The sequence below is a fragment of the Argentina anserina genome, chromosome 5 (genome assembly GCF_933775445.1).
Source record: "Argentina anserina chromosome 5, drPotAnse1.1, whole genome shotgun sequence".
In the NCBI taxonomy this organism is placed as follows: domain Eukaryota; kingdom Viridiplantae; phylum Streptophyta; class Magnoliopsida; order Rosales; family Rosaceae; genus Argentina; species Argentina anserina.
In genome coordinates, this window is record NC_065876.1 from 11,627,989 (window position 1) to 11,649,980 (window position 21,992).

The 21,992-nt window shown below is 36.8% G+C and overlaps 3 protein-coding genes across 4 annotated transcripts; 2 read left to right on the forward strand and 1 right to left on the reverse strand.

Moving 5' to 3' along the window:
• Nucleotides 1-3,242: 3,242 nt before the first annotated feature.
• Nucleotides 3,243-8,282, reverse strand: LOC126794617 (SNF2 domain-containing protein CLASSY 3-like). The gene is made up of 4 exons (XM_050521374.1): nt 8,168-8,282; nt 6,687-7,906; nt 6,127-6,282; nt 3,243-5,320 (listed from the first exon to the last, which is right to left on the reverse strand). Exons 2-4 carry the CDS (start codon nt 7,884-7,886, stop codon nt 3,512-3,514), a joined length of 3,165 nt encoding a protein of 1,054 aa, XP_050377331.1. The 5' UTR covers nt 7,887-7,906; nt 8,168-8,282; the 3' UTR covers nt 3,243-3,511.
• Nucleotides 8,283-9,724: 1,442 nt separating this feature from the next.
• Nucleotides 9,725-14,857, forward strand: LOC126794623 (novel plant SNARE 11). Its single transcript, XM_050521383.1, has 10 exons — nt 9,725-9,940; nt 10,039-10,131; nt 11,421-11,514; nt 11,636-11,673; nt 12,170-12,258; nt 13,164-13,243; nt 13,360-13,416; nt 13,543-13,635; nt 13,740-13,814; nt 14,370-14,857. The coding sequence occupies exons 1-10, from the start codon at nt 9,864-9,866 to the stop codon at nt 14,457-14,459; spliced, it is 786 nt and encodes a 261-aa protein (XP_050377340.1). The 5' UTR covers nt 9,725-9,863; the 3' UTR covers nt 14,460-14,857.
• Nucleotides 14,858-17,146: 2,289 nt separating this feature from the next.
• Nucleotides 17,147-21,660, forward strand: LOC126794622 (probable serine/threonine-protein kinase PBL19). Of its 2 annotated transcripts, XM_050521382.1 has the most exons (5): nt 17,147-18,090; nt 19,426-19,686; nt 20,459-20,581; nt 20,795-20,959; nt 21,042-21,217. In XM_050521382.1, the coding sequence occupies exons 1-5, from the start codon at nt 17,752-17,754 to the stop codon at nt 21,075-21,077; spliced, it is 924 nt and encodes a 307-aa protein (XP_050377339.1). In that variant the 5' UTR covers nt 17,147-17,751; the 3' UTR covers nt 21,078-21,217. The 2 variants fall into 2 exon arrangements, with proteins under 2 accessions (XP_050377339.1, XP_050377338.1); XM_050521381.1 differs by having other exon boundaries at nt 17,152-18,090; nt 20,795-21,660.
• Nucleotides 21,661-21,992: the final 332 nt, after the last annotated feature.

The following is a 21,992-nucleotide window of genomic DNA, read 5'->3' on the forward strand; positions in this document are numbered from 1 at the left end:
GGAATGAAGCTGATAGCATTGACATATAGTTGTGAGATACCAAGAATAGAGAAAATAGACATATCGTGATGCTTCTTGTAAGGATGAAAAAAATGCAGAACATACTCTCTGAACAATTCTAAAAGATGACGTTGGGCTTCCAACACATTAAAAATCTTACATTCGAAACGCACCAGATTCCTAGTGATCCAAATAAATCAAATTTGATTACAAGAGACTAGAAACCAAAGTCAACGTTTAGGTTTTGAGAACACTGAAACACCAACATCATTAAACACTTCATCAAGGGTACCCCAAGACGAGAATGAATGAGAAAATAGAATGCAAATTCATTTCCATAAAGCCACAAATTCAGAACAATGCAAAAGAAGATTTGTACATGTCACAGTCCCGAAATTCGAATGATAAAAATTTGAATTTGAAGCCATGAAACTCTAAAACAATCTCAAATATATTGAAGTTATCTTATCATAACAGTGTATCGAAACTGGTCTACAACATGACTCAGACGACTTAAATAATACATAACTAGATTATACCTCAGTATTATAACCAATGGAAATGTAAAATTCACTCAATCCTCACCACAAACAGAAGAAAGAAATCTTCAGAATAAACCTTATGAATCTAATAATGCCCACCTGCAAAACTATCCCCTACACCATCGAATTAGTGCACTGGGATTATAAACACAAACCCGGTAAGCTTTTCAGCCTGTAGAGTAAACCAACAGTAAACATACATCGCATACAAAGGAAATATGTCAAATAACATTTAAAGACAAACGTACTCATGTGACACTGGGCAACCCATATGTTACCCAAAATCATTTAAAAACATGGGTACTCATGAGACTTAGGCAACCCATCTGTTCCCCTCATGCAGTACACCGACAGGCACTGGGCAACCCATATGGTTACCTAAAATCATGTAAAACATGAGTACTCATGAGACCCAAGTACTTATTTGTTATCCCTCATGCAGTACACCGACAGACACTGGGTAGCCCATCTGTACCCAATGTCACTAAAAAATATGGGTACTCGTGAGACCTATGCAACTCATCAGTTACCCCTCATGCAGTACACTGGCAGACAGACTAGAGCTCTAATTGAATCGTAAACGACACCCGGCCAGGCTCGGTTCCGACAACACGTCTGAAGACAAAAAAAACACGTCCGAAAACAGAAAAAACACGTATGAAAAACAGAAAATGTTTTAACAAGACTCAATGTTAAAACCACGTACAATAACAATCCACCCATGTTATTGTACTACAACAAAACGACTCTTTCTCAAATAAAATAAATATAGTCGCTACAGTATAATTCATTTGAAAATAAGAACGTGACAATATATAATATAGCAACCCATATATATGTATCATATTTACCATTTTATACACATACACAACCCACTATATCATATACATATCCTAGTTCGATCTTTTAACAAAAAAAAAAAAGTAAGTATGAGTCACCCCCAAGGGTAGACCCGTCATAGTGAGATTTACTCACATTCACCATAGTCCATAATCATTAAAACCTTTTCAAAATTATTTATTAAAATAGTGTTTCACTTACCCATGAACCGTAGACGATCAAGTTCACGAATTTAAACAAAAACATATATTTTTTTAATTTTTTTATAATTAGTGATGCAACGACTATGGTAAGAACTCAAACTAAATTCAATAATTATAACACTACTTCGATCATGATGATCATTGTTAGGTTTACTCACCTTATTTCCCGCGTGCAATTTCCACGACACCGAAAGCGATTCTGTCACTCATTTTGTCGGTCACCTAATAGCATGAAAAAATGTTTAGAAAACGATACGTAAAATATCAGGTGACGATTTCCGTACAGCTAAATGTTGTTCATAAAAGCATTGTTCATGTTTTATAGTTTACTAAACATTGTTCGGGTTTATTGTTTTTACAGAACACCGTTCACAATTACTGTTCACAGCAAAATGTTAATGAACACTGTTCACATTACTGTTCATGTAGCGACACTGTTTCCCAACCACCACCAATGACCACTAAAATTCACTATCACAATCTAAATGACATTCTTAACAATTTTCTAGTTCACCACAAAGTCTAATTTTGAGCCTAAACACTTTAATTTAACAAAAACTGAAAAGCCCAAATTTAGAACCTAGGATTTCTTTTCTTCGATTCTCATAACACACAACGATTTGGATTAAATATTTTGGAAGGTTTGTAGTATGGAATGAGACCTTCAAAATGAGATAAGAATCTCACCGATTGGTTGCCGGAAAAGGGAGATCCGACGAGTTGAAGTTCGGCGAAATATGCATTTCTACGAAAAATTCTGGGCTTCACCGCTTCCAAATGGTGGCGAGATGGCGGGTGGCGCTGCCACCAATCGACAAGGGACGCAAAAACCTTTCAAATGTGACTGGTGCGCCGCTCTATGGTGGCCGGACGATGGAGATCCGGTGGCCCAAAGTCGGCCACTCGGGGAGAGAATTTCTGGATTTGTTTTCGGGGTGAACAATACCCAAGAACAGTACATATCCGAATTTTCTGATTTTTCTCCCCATTTTTCTCTTTAATTTCCCTATTTATACTATTTTCCAAAAATTTCCAAATACATTTTGATTCGTAACTTCTTCATACGAACTCTGATTTAGGTGTGTCGCATGTCCACGAATTCGTATTGATAAACTCTACGACTTTCATGAATGACGTTTTCTGAGATTCCTAACAGATTAAAAGTCAACTCTTAACCCCTCACTGTGACGTTTCTGAGTATAAAACGCTCGAACACTTTCTTTTTCTCCATGGTACTATATAATCGGATCACCACCAATTTAAGTATCTTTGAACAATAATTAGAAAATAATTAAAATTCCGGGATATTACAATACCCGATTCCGCATGACTTCCACAAAAAGGAGCAACGAGATGGAAGTGAAAAACCTCGCCGTTGTAAAACATCATCAGTTAGTAAACGCCCATGAAGAGCCTTCCAAACAACAAGAGTTTTGTGTGGTTGAATTGCTTTACTCCATATCACTTTACCCAAGTCTTTATGCTCACTATGATTTGAGAAGAAAACAAAAGCTTCTTTTGGTGTCAGAATTCTTGAGGAAGAGTGCGGTTATAAAAGAGAGTTAGATGTGTCTGCATCAGGCAGAGCAATGCGCTTAATTTTTTCTGCTGCTTGAGGGAATGAATAAATAAAATATGTTAGGAGAACCTAATGAGAATCAACAATAACATCATTCACCTTAGCATAAAGTGGAATAACATCATTCACCTTAGATCACTGTCCTCATATTGCTTCATTACATCTTCTATCTAAGTTTCATTGCTTCATGACCGAAATTTGTGTACATTGCTTCTTTCATCAAGAAGAGACATTCCAAAACAAAATTATCAAGGTATTAACAATAGCTACACAATATCTCCGTAAGAAATAAACTGGCAAAATTGTACAGTTTCAATGTGTCAAATTCAGCTTCATAGAATTGTATTTTAGTCAAACCATGAGGCTTCATCCAGTAAGGTTATCTTTTCAAACATATGTTTGAGTTTCTCATGGTTCACCATCTCTTCCAAAATTGTATCCTCGGCAACCACAGCTGGGATTTTCTTGGCAGCTTCCTTATCAGAAGAAGAAAATACCAATTCCGACAACCGATGCTTATCAATTTGCCTACTGTGTTTGTCCTCTTCTCTTTGCCCAGCCAAGAGGAGGTGGTAGATGAACACAATTTTCTTTTGTCCCAGTCGGTACGCTCGAGATATAGCTTGCCTCTCAACCGATGGGTTCCATGTAACATCTAGAAGTACAACTCTTGAAGCTCCAACCAAATTTATTCCTTCGTTACAACCTTTGGTAGAAGCTAATAATACCTTGGCTCTGCTTAGTGGATCATTAAAAGCCTTCATTGATGATTGGCGCTGCTTTGATTTTTCTGCTCCACTCATAAACAGAATCTCGTTCTCTTCATTCCACTGAAACTGAGATTTCAAAAGCTCCTTTAAAATGGTCAAGGCATTAATATACTGACTGAACACCAGAACTCTTTCCTTCATTGCATCACTCAGCCGTATGAGCTCAATCACAAACTTTGCCTTCATCCCAGATTCAGGATTTGATCTTTTTTCCTTTAGTTTCTTCAAGTCAACATGATTAAGAAAGGATACCCTCGTGTCCTTCTCCAGGTTGAGCAAAGCCGAAGGATGAACAGATATTAAAGTCTCATAATGTTCAACTTTAAAGAATGGAAGATCTTTCTTCTCTTGAATTTTCATTGAAATTTCTTTCTGCAACTTGTTTGGCTGTAAAACAACAATTGAGTTCCTCAATCCGGGAAGTGCATCTCGTAGTATGGAACCTCTGTAAACATGCACAATCGGGGCAATTTCAGCTCTTATTTTCTTGGCTTGCTTTGCTTTATCTCTGGCACTGCATGTATGCCCGATCCAGTCTGGCCTTGCCAAGCGAATTGTATTGTACAGCTCATCAAAATTGTTTTGGAAAGGAGTTCCTGAGAGAATTATACGTCTATGTGTTTTGATATTTGATGAAGCCTTCCACATATGACTTTTATCATTTCGAGGTGTATGCCCTTCATCGAAGACTACAATACCAGGAAAATCTAGCAGAATGTTCCTCATTTTCTCAGCTAGGCCAGCTTTCTTGTCTCCAGGATTATGCTCCGTATAAAGTTTCTCAAAAACTCTGTAACTAATACCAAGGATGCTTCTTTCCTTGTTCCAGGAATATAACTTCAACCAACGACTACTTTCCATTTTTTTCACACGGCGCTGGCCTATATTTTGAACCAAAATCTCAAGGGCTGCTTTATTCTCCTTTCCTGATAAACTCTGATTGTTAAGATTGTGAAAGGGTATTTCAAAGCCCCATTTTTTAAACTCCTCTTCCCAGGTGTGAAGCATGGTACGAGGAGCAATTATCAGTGGCCTGCATTTGGGGTTAAATTTCATGTATGCCTGAAGAAAGACAATGGTTAGACGTGTCTTCCCTGTTCCAGGGGCATGTGATATTATGCAACCACCCCCACCATCAGCACTAGTGTTTTGCAACTGTTCAAGATGAATTCCACCAGCTATTTGACTCCAAATAAACTCAAAACCTTCACGCTGGTGAGGATACACACTACTTTTAACACCAGGGATTAAGTCCCACACTGTGCCATCGACATGAGCATTGGAAGTAAGGCCAGACCCAGATTCATGACATTGTACCTCATCAGGAATAGACCAGTTGTCTTCTTCATAGGATCTCTTGCCAGATCGTCCATAAGGGTTTGGAGCCTGGAGTGATCATAACCAACGGCAAAAATCAGATATCTGATAATTTGAATAGAAGTAGCAACTAGCAAGTTGAAAAGCAATGCAGTAGCCCTGTTCAAACTAACAAGTAAGCTCATCCAAGTACAAAGCACCTCTGCTTATTATTAGTGAACTATTATCAAGTAGCAAATGCAATTCAGACATGCTTTTCAGGTTTCTATTTATCTATATCATGAAGCTTTATGAAATAGTGTCTTCAATTATTCTTTTAGAATTCTTAAGAGCATTTAAGCTCCTTTGACAGACTACAACATCAATATATAAAATACTATTATATACATATATGTATGTATATATGTATATTTAGTGTGATGCTTGTACTTAATTTATATCCCTTTCAAAAATATCACAGATACATGCTAGATCATCACCGATACAAAAATAATAATTATATGTATATACAATAGAAAGAATAATTATAATAATTTAAGGTAACAAAACAAGGGTTTAGACTTTCTGGTTGAAACTTAAACTGACAGATTGTTGTCAAATTCCGAGAAATTTAGGCATTTAAAAGGAAAAAGGTATAGAAATACAGCTCTGATGATTCTGAAGAATCCCAGCTACATGACGCAAGCCTTTCCGGCCTATCTGGATTAACACAACGATGCATACTAAGTAGTAAGGCACATACTAACAGAACATAAAACACTATATTCAGTATAATCGCAATAGCAGTCATTTTAGCTCAAAGAGCAACTGACTGCTAGGATGACCAATCTCAATCAAAAGAAACATGAATGAAAATAAATAATTGCAGGACTTACAAAGTCTGGTACCATATACTTGATCTCCCGATGCACATGAAGGCAATATTTGCAAATCAACCCAATTTCTTCATCAAGTATAAGATGATGTTCCCCTCGACTACAAAGCATATGCTGAGTAACTTCCTTAACTGGAGGAACGTCATTAATTTCAACCTGCCAACCAAACTTTCAGTTAATAGCAATTCCATGCAACAAAAAAAAACAGACCGTTGACAACATAATCAGTATCTTAGATACTTATGACACCATACTGTCAGTATTTTACTATCCATTCTCAATTCTCTTCGTTGTGTGATGAATGAAGATATAGCTTTTGTTGAAATCCATGCTGAATACTGATGTGTCACGCTACTTTCTTTTACATGGGACATAATATGTTACCGTATTTCAAAAACTCAGCTGAATATGCAGAAATAAAATGACTGCCGCAACTACGCCATAATCATATTAGCTGGCTAAGTAAACTGTAGAGTGCATACTTAAGTTGCTAATACTGTAACAAAGAGCTAGAATTATAAAGAAGGGTTGAAAGAGCAATATGTTTATGCAAAACCTACCTCATTACAGTCAGTAGAGCCAATTTGAGCAGATCTAATAGCAAATTCCATTTCTTCATAAAGCTTATCTTGTTCTTTCTCGGAATCTGACTTCTCTTCTGGAACAATGCTTGGCGGCTTACCAAATGAGAACTTCAATGGAAGAGTTACATTTTTAACGACTTTATCCCCAAAGGAAGCTGATGCTTCTGGCGGTACTTCTACATCTTCACAAATCGAATCTGCAAGAATGTTGTACGCATTAGCATCTCTTTTTCCCCTGGTGTACTTTTTTTTAGAGAGCTTCCTTGACCCTTTGCTCTTTTCAGATGCTTTCTGCACATTATTCCATTCATTACGTTCATAGTTCAGGCTACAAGGATCCGTCTCACTTCTTCTATTGTTGCACTGTGAATCCATTTTAGGATGCTTGTTTCTCTGACTACCACATTGATTTTCATAAACAGTATCCCTCTGATCATCATGGCTAGAGGAATGATTTCCTGACCATGAACGAGTACGGTGTGCTACACAATTGAACTTTTGACCATCGCCGTCCCCTCCAAAGTTTCTCTTTCTTTTTTGACATATACCAACCTTTTCCCCCTCTGCCTCACTTCTCTTTGCATCCTCAATTTCACGATCTGAATTTAAAGGTCCCTCATCATGTGTATAATTACTTGCATAATCATCTGATGAATTTTTATATTCACTCGCAGAATCATCTGAAGGAATACTTTCAATATCATCTTCATTATCACCATCATCAGCTGAGAACTCATGAAGTTCCTCGTCTGAATGTACACTTCTCATATCACTATCCTTAACCCTGTCAGAGTCCCCTCCAGCTCCACCTCCCTCTTTACTTATTGACACTGCATCATCATCACTATCACTAACCAAACTAATGACTTTCACACCAGAATCAGCTGACAACCCCGACCTTGTACTTCCCTCAACACCCCCAGCCTTCACGCTCCGCCCTTTCCCCACCTCCTCACTTCCCTCTGCAACACTCTCTACTGAATCAGAATCCCCTGAGCTATCGTCCTCCACGCTACTATCCGAAAGAACTATGAATTCAGATTTCTCCAAACCAGTGGACGCTGCTGAGCCACCCACTTCCTTCTGCTGCTTCTTCTTGTTCTCATTGAACTCCTTGTAAGCTATGTCCTGCCGCTTCCTTGTTCTAGTAGCTATAGGCAAGCTATAGTCAAACATCTCACTCTCAAAGATTCAACCTTTCCTACCAAAAACACAAAATCAAGCACCTTTACATCAAAATCTTACACGATCATGCAGCCCACAACCACAACATATCAAACTTCTCTTACCAAGAAATAATATTTTCACACTTTTACACCAAAATTGAGCAATCATGAAACGAATAACCATTGTACTATAAACATTACGAATTTACATAAATCAAAACAAGAAACGTGTAAAAGATTACAGAACCCATGCAAATACGAAAAGAGGCTGAAGAGCTGATGGTGATTTACCTAAAGCAACGGCGAAGATAAGTAAAAACTAGGAAGGCAAAAACGGCGGGAAGCTAGAAAGCTTCGGAGATGGCCAACGTTTCTGTCTCATTCTTCAGTTCTCTCTGTACTTTCTCTGTTCTTACTCATAATAAGAGTTGAAAAGCTGAGTAGTCCTTTTTGTCTTGTTTTGACGGAATTGCCCTTTGGCGGCTTTGGGAGTCGTGAATGGAAGAGTGTTGGAATGGGATTTGGTATGACTGCAGGAGGACGACCAAAGGAAGCAACCTTGTGACCAATTGGTGCTGGCCGCGATTGTGTTCAATTGGGATTACTGTGATGCGATTAGGATAAAAGTTAAGAAGCTTAATTTTTTTAACTTTTATTTATTTATTTTAACTTTTCTTATGTAGGGTTTCATAGGTTGAGAGTTTATTATTTTCTTTTTTCACATCTCAGAATCTCAGATTATGAGCCGATTGTAGTACCAATATAACAAAACGTTGATTTCTAAAGGAAAACTAGTGTATTTATAGAGAAAATGTCACACTTCTGACTTTTATGTAGTAGTTTATATATGTGAAACCTTGTTGATAGGTGAGTGCTGTCAACATATACCGTAACATAAAAAACATGTTCTAATTGGTAACAATTTATAACTAACTAAACAACACTAGTAACTTATGTCCAAACGATCAAGGAGACATAGAAACGATTGTTTAGTGTGGACTTTGGAGCAATTAGTCGTATACAACATCTAGTATCTTCTAATTTTAAATGTATCATTCACTAAAGATAAACCACGATTGAATTATGACAACAAAATGGTTAATCGCCCGTTTAAACAACAAGCTCTATAAAAGGTTGAAAGGCAAAGTCAACCACTTGTATCATGAATGCCACATCCACCAATAATCTAAACAAAACGTAAATTTAGGTAATGCGCATCTCGCCGAAATCAATATCATAAGTTTATAACAACAAAATTTAGTTTCTTTCACAACCAACTTTAAAACATAACCGCCGTTACCATAACTTTCGTAACAAATCCTAGAAGAGAGATTTGAATCACTTGCAAGTTGCAACCAAGCCATGGATGCAGCTTTGGGGCGGTTTCCTAGTGGAACTCTGAATGAATATCATATATTAAAACTAAGAAATCGATCATTTGATATCTTCCACTTGTTGCGAAAGATTCACATTGTTACAGGAAACATAAAAGAACCACCGGTGTGCTGGTTACAGCCCACACAACAATGAAAACATTAGTACTCTCCGATAAAACGTTACAAAACCGCGTTCTACCCGGTGGGTCCCCTCTCCCCGGGTCCCACACTCAGTCACTCAATAAGCGGCTTAAACGGCCGAAATCTTGGGAACAAAATTTTTAAACGCCCCCGCCCAACCCAACCACCTCAAAACGAAACTAATCCAAAAACAAACAAAAAAATCTGTAAATCACGAGGGAACCTCCTCCCTCTCTATTATTATCATTTCATTATTATTATACAAAAACCAAAGATCCCTTCTCCGATTTCCATCCTCTATTTTAACGCCTTTCGATTCTGTTCTCCTCCGCCGCAACCTACATTGCTTCATTTTCTCCGATCCGGTACCCGTTCGGAGCTGCTCGGATTGGATCGGGGAGTCTTGTGATGATCTGAAGGATTGTTTATTCGGTAGATTTGATCGGTGTTTTTGTTTGTGAAGAAAAGCAATGGATCCGTTATCGGCAATCAGCGAGGAGCTGGCGGAGATCGACGGCCAAATCGCCGACGTCTTCCGCGCTTTATCGTAAGCGTTTTTTATTTATTTTGAGAGTCTATGGATTTGGTTTATGGCTTTGGATTGTGTTGAATTGAAGGTTTAATTTCATGAATTTGTGTGAGCAGGAATGGGTTTCAGAAGCTGGAGAAGATTAAGGACTCGAATAGGCAGAGCCGGCAGCTGGAGGATCTTACTGAGAAGATGCGTGACTGTAAGAGGTGATTTTTGCTCTTACATTTTGATGCTTTTGATAGTTTTTGGTGGATTTTTGTGAGTATAGGAAGATGGAATTGTGAAATTGACAGTAGAATGCTATTCGTTTTCGAGTGTTGGTATTGGTTGGTGCAGACATGTATGAGTTTCTGTACGTTTAGGTTTGATTGGGATGTCGAAATCTTTGTTCTCATTATGTAGGCACGGTTCTGTGTCGAACATTTTGTTGTGTGTAAGTTTGTATTTACGAGTTTCGGGAATAATGTTGGAAAGCTCCATAGTTGGCCTTACTTCCTAGCCCCCTGGAAAGTTTATATGTTTACTCCATATACTGTTGATGGCCAGCTGTGAGATTAGATTAGATAGACTTGGCAATGGTGATAATGTGATTCTTAATTTCGTTCTCGTTTCATTTACATTTCTCTTCATTTTATGGTATAATTAGCTTCCTTTTTTGGTTTTTTGTTTTTGCTAAGTGGGATATTAGTGAGCTCTTAGAAGTGGGCGTGTCGGAAGTTTATGACATTGGAATTGAGTCTGAGGTGGAAAGCTATGTGCCTTCCTATTACACAGTATGGGAAATTTGGAATAGTTATAAGTAGAGTTTAAATTAAGGTGACATTTTGGTAATCCTTCTCCATTATTTGTGTAAGGAGTAAGAAATTTTGCATCTGTTGGAAGCTATCGAACTCATCGGTAGGATTTAAGTGGACAGGTATTAGCCTCCCTTTATACTGGATTTGGAATAACTACACAATTTTTTGGGAGGTTAAACTAGTTTAACTAGGATAACAGTGGTACCTTGTGGCATTTGGGATGGGAAAGTTTTATCTGCTGTTGTGCTTGAGATGGTTGACCGGTGGGGGTTGGTAGGCCATTGAATGCCTCTCCATATACTGGAATTAGAATGTTTCTACCGTCCCTATTGTTATAGTGAAGTTGAACCCTGCATTTGGTGTCTAAATCACTAATTATGCTCCATTGTTCGTGATGGGTTAGATATCTTTTCCATAATTGTCATAGTGGCCTATGTTGATGCCATCTGTTTCTTGTTACTTACCTTTTAGCTTTCTTCCCAGAACCTCAATGTTCTTACATGTATCAGGATAGTGGTGAGGAAAGTTGGCATATTTGTATCTGTAATTAATGACAAAATTCATATTCGTGATATTCATTGTTTTTTAATCGTGAATATGAATAACCTTGTACCACATCTATCTCTCTGGTTATTTTCCTCTGCCGAATTGTAGCTACTGTAGTTCTGCTAACAAGGTTATGATTTTGTTGTTTTCAGACTTATTAAAGAGTTTGACAAGGAAGTCAAAAATATGGAGAGAAGAATTGATCCAGACTCGAGTAGAATGCTCAGTGAGAAAAAACAATCAATGGTGGGTCAACCAGTTCTTTCTGAACTGTTATTCAGTTAAATTTAATTTATTTAAACTGCTTGTTATGTGTTTCCATTTTCATTCCAACGTTTTAAAGTTACACTTTGGTATTTCAACGCAGATCAAAGAGTTGAACTCATACGTGGCTTTGAAAAAACAGTAAGTTAACATCAGTAAGAAATTTCATTACTTTTTTCATGAATGAGAAAGATTTGTGTCTGCCCTTTTTTGGGTGCCTGTACATTGTATTAGTGTAAATTGACCATTTATTAACGCAGGCTTGGATACCTGCAATACATAATTTTTTTCGTTTGTCTTTATTTGATTAGGAAACATAATTATTTATGTTTGACATGTGCACTCGGGCAACTTAGTTCAGCTACTATTTTCTGTTAATGCAGTATTTTTCCTGATATTAGACATGTCGCTAGCCTGAACATAGTGTTTTTGTAAAATTACAAAAAGCATGACTTTATGGGAAAATAACATATTAAATTGTTGGTTAAAAACAAAAAGTCTTTAATTCCATTGAAAGAGTCAAGGTACTTGTTGTTTTCTGGTCAAAGTTGTTTGATAGAGTGACTAATGTTTTACCATCATTATTAAATGGTACACATCCTCTTGGTAATGTACACGTGTTGTGATTTTGCTACAGATATGCAACAAATCTTGAAAACAAGAAAGCTGATCTCTTTGATGCTCCAGCAAATGAATATGCTGAACAAAATGTGTTGCTGGCCTCGGGTAAGCAAACATATCCTTCTAACGCATCAACTGTCACAATAATTTCAGAAAAGTTCCAGGATACACAACTCACTATCAATCTATATCTTCTAATCATCAGCTGATTAAGAAAATAAAATGACTCATATCTCTCAGACACTTGCATGTGCACATACATGTAGGTCAGTGCCACAGAAAAAGAACATGAGTTAAATTTGTATAACAGATATATAGATAGGGTAGTTAAAGTCTTTGTAAACCCCTGTAAGATGTAGATGATTCAGTAACATAAACTGAGCCTTTGTCATCAACTTGACAGTTCATCAAATTAATCAGAATAAAATTTGACTTCATCAAAGTACTTATCAGTTTGAGTTACCATACACATTAGATTCTTGTCAGATTAAATAACTATACACTTTGAAATTCTTGGGGACACTAGTTAACTGGACACAGCAGTTTCACTACAGAAAACACTGAGCGGCATTGTTCTCACTCTAGAACGTGCATCTGCAGTCTGGTCTGAATTTTGTATGCCTGATACTGATACAGTTGTGCTTCAATCACAATAATTTATTTCCAGTAAATGTACAATGTTAGCACTTTACCTGTGTGAATCTAGGATCTGGAGCAGTGAGCTTTTGTCACTGTTCACCATATTGATTACATGGTGAATTTATGACTCCTATCTGATCAAGAATTAAAAGGGCAGTTTGAAGTTCAAACTGGTGCCAGGGTTAGAGACCCAAATTTGGAAAAGATAAAAAAAAAAGTTATGTAGATTACGTTTAAAGGCTGTTAATGGTAGTAGTGTAGCAAAGGATTCTTGCTTTGTATCCTCTGTTTGATATAATCATGTGATGTCTACTCCGTGAAATTTAGAAGTACCAAATAACTAGTTCAGAACATCGTCTTCAAATTTGCAGGTATGACAAACGAGCAACTTATTGATAATGGACACCAAATGATGGATGAGACTGATCAAGCCATTGACAGAGCACAAAAGGTTGGCACATCTTAATGTCTGATTTCATCATTAGATAAACATTTCTTCCTGCTCCCAATTGTTGTGATAACTCTTAAGTGATTCAGGTTGGACTTTCTTTGTCTTTCTCATTATAGGTTGTTCATGAGACTATCAACGTTGGAACAGAGACAGCAGCATCTCTCAAGGCTCAAGTATGTATTCAACTTGGAAATGAAGAAAATAAATCATATTGTTCCAATTACACTTAAAAGGTTAGTTAACCAAATTTCAAAGCCATGGTAGCTAAAAAAAAAATATATATTTTTTTAAATTTCCAGACTGAACAAATGAGTAGGATCGTTAATGAGCTGGACTCTATCCACTTCTCAATCAAGAAGGCTACTAAGCTGGTGAAGGAAATTGGTAGGCAGGTCAATTTCTGAATATCAACTTGCTTTTCCATACGTTGGGCAACTTTGCTATTTTATTTCCCGTTGTGATTCTTCTTATCTTTTCCCTGTTCATTTCATATTAGGTTGCAACTGATAGGTGTATTATGGGATTGCTCCTCCTTGTTGTCCTTGGAGTCATAGCCATCATCATTGTGAAGGTATGTACTGCCAAGAATAGATTCTTTGTTTTTCTCTTATTTGATTTCATCTGTGTTAAACTTAAGATTTTGGTTTGTCATCTGCAATTACGTAAGTAGTTCTGGACATTAATAACAAATAGCATCAAATATAGTTGAAAATTGTTATATTTGCCCATCATTTTCTTTTGTTGTTGAAGTCACCCATTGTACTTGCATTCTGGTGGTAATGACCTACGTACAAGCCTCTGGGTCAAGTAAGATTGATGTAGTCCTTGTTTTCTTTGATATTCTGGAAGTATGATAGCTAAATTATTCTTGGTACAAGTTTTTTGAAAGTATCAAGGAACGGACATATTTGTCTTGATTAAAGATTACTACTTCCTTTTTTATGTCCTATAATCCCTTATACATCAGCTTATACAGTCGTGTGTAATATTTTCATACCAAAATGCATCAAGCAATTTGACAATGGTTTGTTGCAGCAGAGAAAAGAAAAAGAAAACTTTCATTTCACTTCTCATTATGTTGTGTCGATATTTAGTTAAACTATCCTAATATTTGAACTATTTTCAGCTTGTTCATCCGAACAACAAAGACATTCGAGATATTCCTGGATTGGCCCCTCCTGTGATGAACCGCAAATTACTGTGGAGTCCTTATTGATGAGAGTTCGGAGGGAGTTGAAAATGAATGATTGATAAGATTGCCAAGATGATGTGCATTCATGGTCAGATGACATCCGTCCTGTTTTATAAAGCAGGTAGTGAATGACTTCCCCATAAGTTGCTGTAGAGACCGGCTCGATTTTCAGAAAGCTAGTCTCATTACTGTTGTTGTGCCTTGTTCGTTGGCTTCCCTGAGATCCTGTTGTAAAATCAATTTTTTCTTCAAACCCGACCGTTAAATTTCTCCCTATACAGTGAGGAAATTATACAATGTGCATTTTAGGTTGTATTGGTTTATACCCTCAATACCTTGTATAAACAAAGTCTGATTTTGTAGTCCCTCAACCTCTTGATGTACCAAAACGTAATATATTTTTGAAGTAAAATGAGTTTGAATCTTTGGTGCAGCCCCGCAAATCCCCGTTTCCTTGTCGACCACTTTTTCGGGTATATGTGAAACTCGAGTTGAGCTTGTATGAACCTAAATTTTGCGTCTGTGGTACTCTGAGTGTGTGCTCTCACACGTGTGATGTGCGCAACTTTTAAAAGAAAAGGGTGTAGCAATTTCAACTGAAAGAAAGAAAGAACGATGATGACCCCAAATGCATATAATTTGATTCGCTTTTCATCTGTGGTGGACGAAAGTTGGGTTTTTCTAATCCTGTGTGTTCATCATCTTTGCATATGTTCTTTCGTGGTACGAACATTTGGCCATGGGATGGGGAAAAGGTTATAAGCTGACCTACCTACATTTCTTGTTTTCTCATGAAAAAGTCTAACATGGTCATTTGAGTCCCACAGTTTAAACTTTAAACCCTCATAGCGGGGATGAAGAGTCAAACGTGTATAGTAGGGAATTATGATCAAGTATTCAAGTCCAACCCATGTAGTAAACGTAACCCAAGTGGGTGGAAACTATGAGCGTACTCTTGCATTTTTGTAATATCGTTATTAATTGTAATTTTGACTAAAAATTACTATACATAAAACTTTACGAATAACACCTTAATCAAGATTACCATTAATTTTTCCAAATGACGATCTAAATCTCATCGAGCAGCTGGCTTAGTTACTCAAAATCGCCAGGTAAATGAGCGCCTGAAGAGTGTAGGTGGGCTTGGTGACTCATTTTCTTTAGTCAAATTTTTAAAAAAGACTTTTCAAATTTAATGTAATAAACTCGTGAGTGTTTTACTATACATTTTCCGTTTTGGCATATATTTCCAATACGCTATAGTTTCTTGTTTCAAGTAAGAACTTATTTATGTGTTTGCATTGGCAACCAGCCGAATGTGGTCATGGTCCATATTTTGATTTTCATACCATACTCTTTCCGGTATCTTGGGAGTTCTAACGACGTTCTATAACTTTAGCTCTTGAAGCAATTGAAAAGATTCCGGTGTCGGGTACAGCCTACATCATCCAGTTGGAAAATTCATTTATGAGTTTGCCATGGCATAATTGATTGAGTGAGAATATTATTTGCGCAATATTAGGGTCAGACCGTGAGTTTCTTACAGGCGACTGCTCTATTTGTTTTCTACAAGTAAAAGGTGCATCCCATTATAAAAAGAATGTTCACAGTTGAAACCGTACGAGGAGGCATCTGAAAAATTCAGGCCAAGTGATCCCAACTCACCTCAATGATACAAGAGAAACATAGCAAGTCAAATGGGTGACAATAACGTAACAACTCCATTTTGAAAGAGATGCCCGTTTTTAATTGGCACCAAACAGCGTCAAGCAAGGTCAATCCAATCTCTCTTTGGCATATACCACTGTGGATAAGTTAGTGCCAATTAGCGGCAAAACCCTAGGGATCTATACAAATAGATTTCCGGTAATCAGATTCGAACACGATCCTTTGGCCATGAAGGAACGCTCTTAACAAATGAAATTGGCGTACAAATCTATACTCTTATAATTAAAAGAGAACTTGCTAGTTAAAACATAATTTTTTTACGGAAATGACCCTCAAATATTAAAATATTTTATAATAATTCTATTAAAATAATTATATTATATAAATAAAAAAGTGGTGGTTATTTAAAAAGTTAACCACTAATTTGTAGTAAATATTTCACATTTATTTTACACATTATCTTAAACGTGTATTTTTTACTCACTAGTCATGCCTGGAAAGCTTTTGAGAGTGGAAAGATTGAAAATTAATCTTAGCACGCTTGAGCATTCGTCCATCTATTTTTCAATGCTTATGTGAAAATGTCGAAAAGTATGAGTATCACATTGCACAGTAAAACCATGATCTAGTAATTAAAAAAAATTCGGTGAATCCTTGTTCAATCATCTTGAAATATTGGCATACCACAGTCCTAGTATTTTTCATGTTTACCTCACTTTCCTCGACGCAAGGGGATCAAAGACGACTCCAATTACTTCATGGATACGTCAGTACGTTCTCAGTCGTATAGTTCTTAAATGAGAACACCTCCCTACTCAGACATGCACACGTCACATACCGAGTCACCGTCGTCTTCATCTATACCCCACTTGGCTGTTTCATATCCACACACAGACCACACGGAGCTCTCTGCATTGGATCATTGTGTTTCTGGTCCCTGTAGTTTTCTCAGCTTCTTCTGGTTTCCCTGGTTTCTGATTGATTGACTACCTAGAAAATCATGTAAAAGGACAACAAACACCATAAAGTCTCTAGCCTCTGTGGAGACCAAACCAAACGCGCCAAGACCAAGACCAAGACTACAAATCCAATCCAACTCCTCCCTCTCTTTCTCTCTAATGTGAACCAAGAAAGACAATTGCTCATACATCGAGCTTTGCAAAGGGTTCATGTTCGCGTAGGTAGAAAGATCCTCTGCCCGTGTTTCAGTTCTGTCTCTTTCACTCTGTTCACTATAACAATTAACAAGAGACTTCGACTATTGTTTTGTTTTGTATATATACTTTTTTTGCATTCTCATTCTCCCTAGATTTTTCCATTTTTCTGTTCTCTGTTGCAGTTTCTATCCATTCTTCACTCCTTTCACCTTCAAATTCGATCTGGGTTTGTCTTTTTGTAGGAGTTTCTATCCAATTTAACAACTGGGTTTTCATTCCTGTGCTTCATTCACTATATAACTCCATCATTTTCTGTAAAGATTTTCACTCTACCCGAGTTTCTGTCATTTCCTCTTGTTTTCTCTGGTTAAGCTTTTTGAGATCTTCTTTTTGCTCTTTTTGTCTTCAAATTAGCATTTTTACAACTTCTATCACATACCCAATTTGAGAACAGAGCCTTTGAGTTCTGTTTTTATAGATTTCATTAAGAAATGAAGTGCTTCTTACCCTTCAAATCCATGAAGCAAAAGGAGTCAACATCAGCTCCGGATTTGAGAAACAATAGCGACTCCTTAGCTCTGGTATTAGACCGTGCCGCGAAATCTCTACCTTCACCAAGAAGCATACCGGAATTGTACAAAGAGAAGGAGAAGAATTTGACAGTTTTCCCACTCCAAGAGCTCAGGGATTCAACCAGTGGCTTCAGCAGGTTGCAAAAGCTTGGTGAAGGAGGCTTTGGGAGTGTGTATAAAGGAATGATGAAGCCCAAAAATGGCAAGGATAGTCCAATGTTGGTTGCCATCAAAAGATTGAATCCACATAGCTTACAGGTTCCAATTCTTAACTAGATTTACTTTAGAAAACTCTAACTGTTTGGTTGATTCTTTTTTTTTTCCATTTTTTCATTCCGTTGATCTTTCACTTTGAATTTCTCCATTACTATTTGGTTGGTTGATTTATAACTTTGGATGCTGAGTGATTGTGATGGGAGCATTGAATGGTATATAATTTGATTTGAAAGACTTAATATATGGGATATTGAATCATTGTAGATTGTTTTTGGGGTAGAAGTATTCCTTAAAAATAATTTTATATGTCTTCATGTTTTGACTATACTCCTTGTAGTAGCCCTGTTCTGCATTTGTTAATAAATATATGATTTTTATTTGATTAGTACACGTGGTTCAATTACTACGTCTCTGTGATTTTATATACCTGGTAATGAGGTTGTCAGTTGAACTAAGATTTTCTTTGGACCTCTTAGAAACAATTTTCAATTCTACCTGTATGCTGCTTCAAAATAATCCCAAAAATACATGGTAGGGTGAAGGGACTAGGCATAGTAGAATTGGGAGGTTAAGGGGCATGGGGTTACCAACTCATCCTGTCACTTCTTATTCTTGGCCAATTGGAGTGTAATGAAATGGAAGTAATTGATCATTATATAATGTGCTAAAGTGAGTAAGGCATGTGAAAGGCTAGATGCGGCATAATATTTATGTTATTGACGTGGAAAGAAATCTGAATGTATTGTATTGATCAAGTCATGAAGTTTCTGTATACATCTAATTAATGACCCTATATGTAGGTACTGTGGTATATGTCAATTGTGGACCTTAAAATTCTTCTGGTGCTTGAACTTTAGGAATGTGGAGTCTGGGGAGAATATCATTTTCTTCTAGTGTTAGCAAGAACCATAAGAAAAGTGAAACACTAAATTTAGCAAATGGATTTCAAGTAGTGGTTCCGAACCATAACTAGAGTGCATGCTAAATAAATTTGTTTCTCTTAGCTGGAAAGAGGAATATAGTGCAGCTACTCTTTGGCTGACAATGCTCTTACCAGTTACTGAAGAAGAGATTTTTAGTTTTAACAAACATAGCCTCCGAGATAAAATTGGTCTGTAAGAGATTTTTCCTTGAAACAAATTGTCAAATTTTGTGGAAATAGCACTAAAATGTTTTTTTTTTTTTGGGATAATTCTACAATGGATAAAAGTAATGATTTATTCTTTTTGATAGTTGAAAAGACTTGCATATTCTCACCGAACTTCAATTTATCCTTTTAAAATTTAAATACACACTTTAGAGCATTGTGTACCTCTCCATCAGTTTGATTTATGTTGTCAAGCTTATCAGCTTATGGTTCTTTATTCTTACATATAGGGTCATAAAGAATGGCTTGCAGAGGTTCAGTTTCTTGGTGTGGTAAGTCACCCAAATCTAGTAAAGCTTCTAGGATATTGCTCTGTAGATGGAGAAAGAGGGATCCAACGGCTATTGGTATATGAATATATGCCAAATGGGAGTTTAGAAGATCATCTTTTCAACAGGGCATTGAAACCTCTTCCTTGGATAACGAGGTTACAAATAATGCTTGGTGCTGCTCAAGGATTGGCTTATCTACATGAGGGACTAGAAGTCCAGGTGAATATAGTTTTCATTTTATTTACCTATGTTTGACCATGTGTTTCCTTTCAGTTTGTTTATTATGTTGAACTTCCAAATCGTGTGAAGATCTGACTCATCTATATTTGACTGATGAAATACCAAGTCAGTGTGATCTGCTTATGTAGCAATTACTAATTATTATATATGACTTTTACTAATTATTTATAGTGGCATCACTTAAATTGTATCTGCTACTTCTATAAGGGCCTTCAGTTACATACAAGGTGGACACCGTCACTTCTGTAACTGTCCATAATCCTGATATAGTCTGTTCTCTAAAAGCTTTAGTTATTGGGACCCTGTGGTTGTGTCGCATGGTATAAAGAGTTCTTGAGTTCAGAACCTTTCAATGCCATTGCACTCTTCTTTGCTGTTTAACACATTGAAATTGGACATTAAAATAGAGTAATATAAAGTAGCATGAACTAAATTATCATTCTGTAATTTCTGCACATCAATAGGTACCCCATGTTTACTGAACACACTTGTCCCTTTTGTTCTTCATTTGCTGTAGCAAGGCAATTAAGGGGCAAATTAAATCATTACAACTTAAACTGCTTTCGACACTTTAATGTCAATGATATAGTACTACATCATGGACTTGGTTCAGCTCAGCATGTGAGCTTGAAACAAAAGACATCTTCTATCTTTGAGACAAGATTGCCGCACATTGCAACTCTATATCCGTTTTAAGACAAGATTTTGTGTACACTTTGTTGAACCTTTTTCTTTTGAATTGTTCAAATAGGTGATATATCGAGATTTCAAATCATCCAATGTGCTCTTGAATGAGAACTTTAAGCCGAAGCTATCAGACTTTGGGCTTGCTAGAGAAGGGCCAAAGGGTGACCGCACCCATGTATCAACAGCGGTATGTAGATAGTAGATGATTTGTTTTACTACTAGCCCAAGTTCTTTAGGGAATCTTTGTCAACTTCATTTTGGTGATAGTCAGTCTTAGTTTCAATTGTAATAATGAGAGGACAATTCATGTTAGTTGTTCTTTTCGCCTTTCTGGTTGTTCACTTCTAATTCACAGTTTCCCTGGAATGGTGCTTCATATTGTATTTGCTTTTGTTACCAGGTGGTAGGGACTTACGGATATGCTGCTCCAGAGTATATGGAAACAGGCCATCTTTCCATCCATAGTGACCTATGGAGTTTTGGTGTGGTGTTGTATGAGATCCTCACTGGGAGGCGTGTCTTAGAAAGAAACCGACCACCAGCGGAGCAGAAGCTTCTTTATTGGGTTAGGCAGTACCCTGCAGATAGTAATAAGTTCAGTATGATAATAGATCCACTCCTGAGAGACCAATATTCTATTGTTGCAGCTCGGAAAGTCGCCAAGTTGGCAGATAGTTGCCTGAACAAGAACGCAAAAGACCGGCCAACAATGAATCAGGTAGTAGAGATATTGAAGCAAGCTATACAAGATTCACAAAAGGGTAGCAACTCTGTAAATAACAGTTTTGGGGCATCTGGGTCTAAATTGGTTAAAACAAACCCCAAGTCGAGGTGAGATATAAAAGAGAAGCCTGTGAGCAAACAAAATATTATTAATTGTGTTACTCCGACTGTTCTATTAGATTTGTTAAAACGGGTTGTATGTTAAGTAGGAAATGAGAATATTTGTAAAAATTCAAAGTTTCAGAATTCAGAAATGTCAGCCTCTGTTTTTACACCATTCATATGAACCTAGGTTAGGGGTTTTGGTCCAACATGAGGGTGTTTTGATCTACTGGGGAGGGTGTGTGTACCACTTGAGGGGGTTCAAGTAAAGATTGGACGGTAATTTTTTATATATTTTTTTATTTCGAAGATTGAAGCCATGAAAGTCTTGAATGAACCTAATTGATACTTCATCTTAATAGAGTCTGGAAATCCTTGGAGATACAAAGCATGTTTGTTTACTCACTAGCGATGCACCAACACTTGAAATAAAATTTTCACGTCTCTTTTTAGTTAATTGCTCTTTTCTCTCATATCACATATCCATGGTCTCTTTACTCATTAGTTAATTTGGTGTGTTTCAATGAGGAAAAAACGAGGGAATTGAATTCAAAGTGAGGATTTCATAATTCCTTAAACCCAAGAGATGCATTTTAGAATTGAAAGAATAAAAGAAAGAACGGGCAAACTGCATCTACAAACTGTAGAAAGAAAAGGCAATTACATGATTAACATCTCAAACCGAAAAGCATATATAACAGTAGAGCTGCAAGTCTGCAACTCTGATTGAATATAACAAAAGAGGCAGATTACAGACTTTATGCAAGAGCGAA

What these genes read in the sequence shown, in the direction of transcription:
- LOC126794617 (XM_050521374.1), bottom strand. Translation starts at nt 7,886, where the DNA reads ATGTTTGACTATAGCTTGCCTATAGCTACTAGAACAAGGAAGCGGCAG. An exon ending in GCTCTACTGACTGTAATGAG is followed by an intron (nt 6,283 to 6,686) that starts GTAGGTTTTGCA and finishes TTTGGTTGGCAG; the next exon opens with GTTGAAATTAATGACGTTCC. An exon ending in AGTATATGGTACCAGACTTT is followed by an intron (nt 5,321 to 6,126) that starts GTAAGTCCTGCA and finishes TGATCACTCCAG; the next exon opens with GCTCCAAACCCTTATGGACG.
- LOC126794623 (XM_050521383.1), top strand. Translation starts at nt 9,864, where the DNA reads ATGGATCCGTTATCGGCAATCAGCGAGGAGCTGGCGGAGATCGACGGC. An exon ending in TACGTGGCTTTGAAAAAACA is followed by an intron (nt 11,674 to 12,169) that starts GTAAGTTAACAT and finishes ATTTTGCTACAG; the next exon opens with ATATGCAACAAATCTTGAAA. An exon ending in TGAAGGAAATTGGTAGGCAG is followed by an intron (nt 13,636 to 13,739) that starts GTCAATTTCTGA and finishes ATTTCATATTAG; the next exon opens with GTTGCAACTGATAGGTGTAT.
- LOC126794622 (XM_050521381.1), top strand. Translation starts at nt 17,752, where the DNA reads ATGAAGTGCTTCTTACCCTTCAAATCCATGAAGCAAAAGGAGTCAACA. An exon ending in ATGAGGGACTAGAAGTCCAG is followed by an intron (nt 19,687 to 20,458) that starts GTGAATATAGTT and finishes TTGTTCAAATAG; the next exon opens with GTGATATATCGAGATTTCAA. An exon ending in GCACCCATGTATCAACAGCG is followed by an intron (nt 20,582 to 20,794) that starts GTATGTAGATAG and finishes TTTTGTTACCAG; the next exon opens with GTGGTAGGGACTTACGGATA.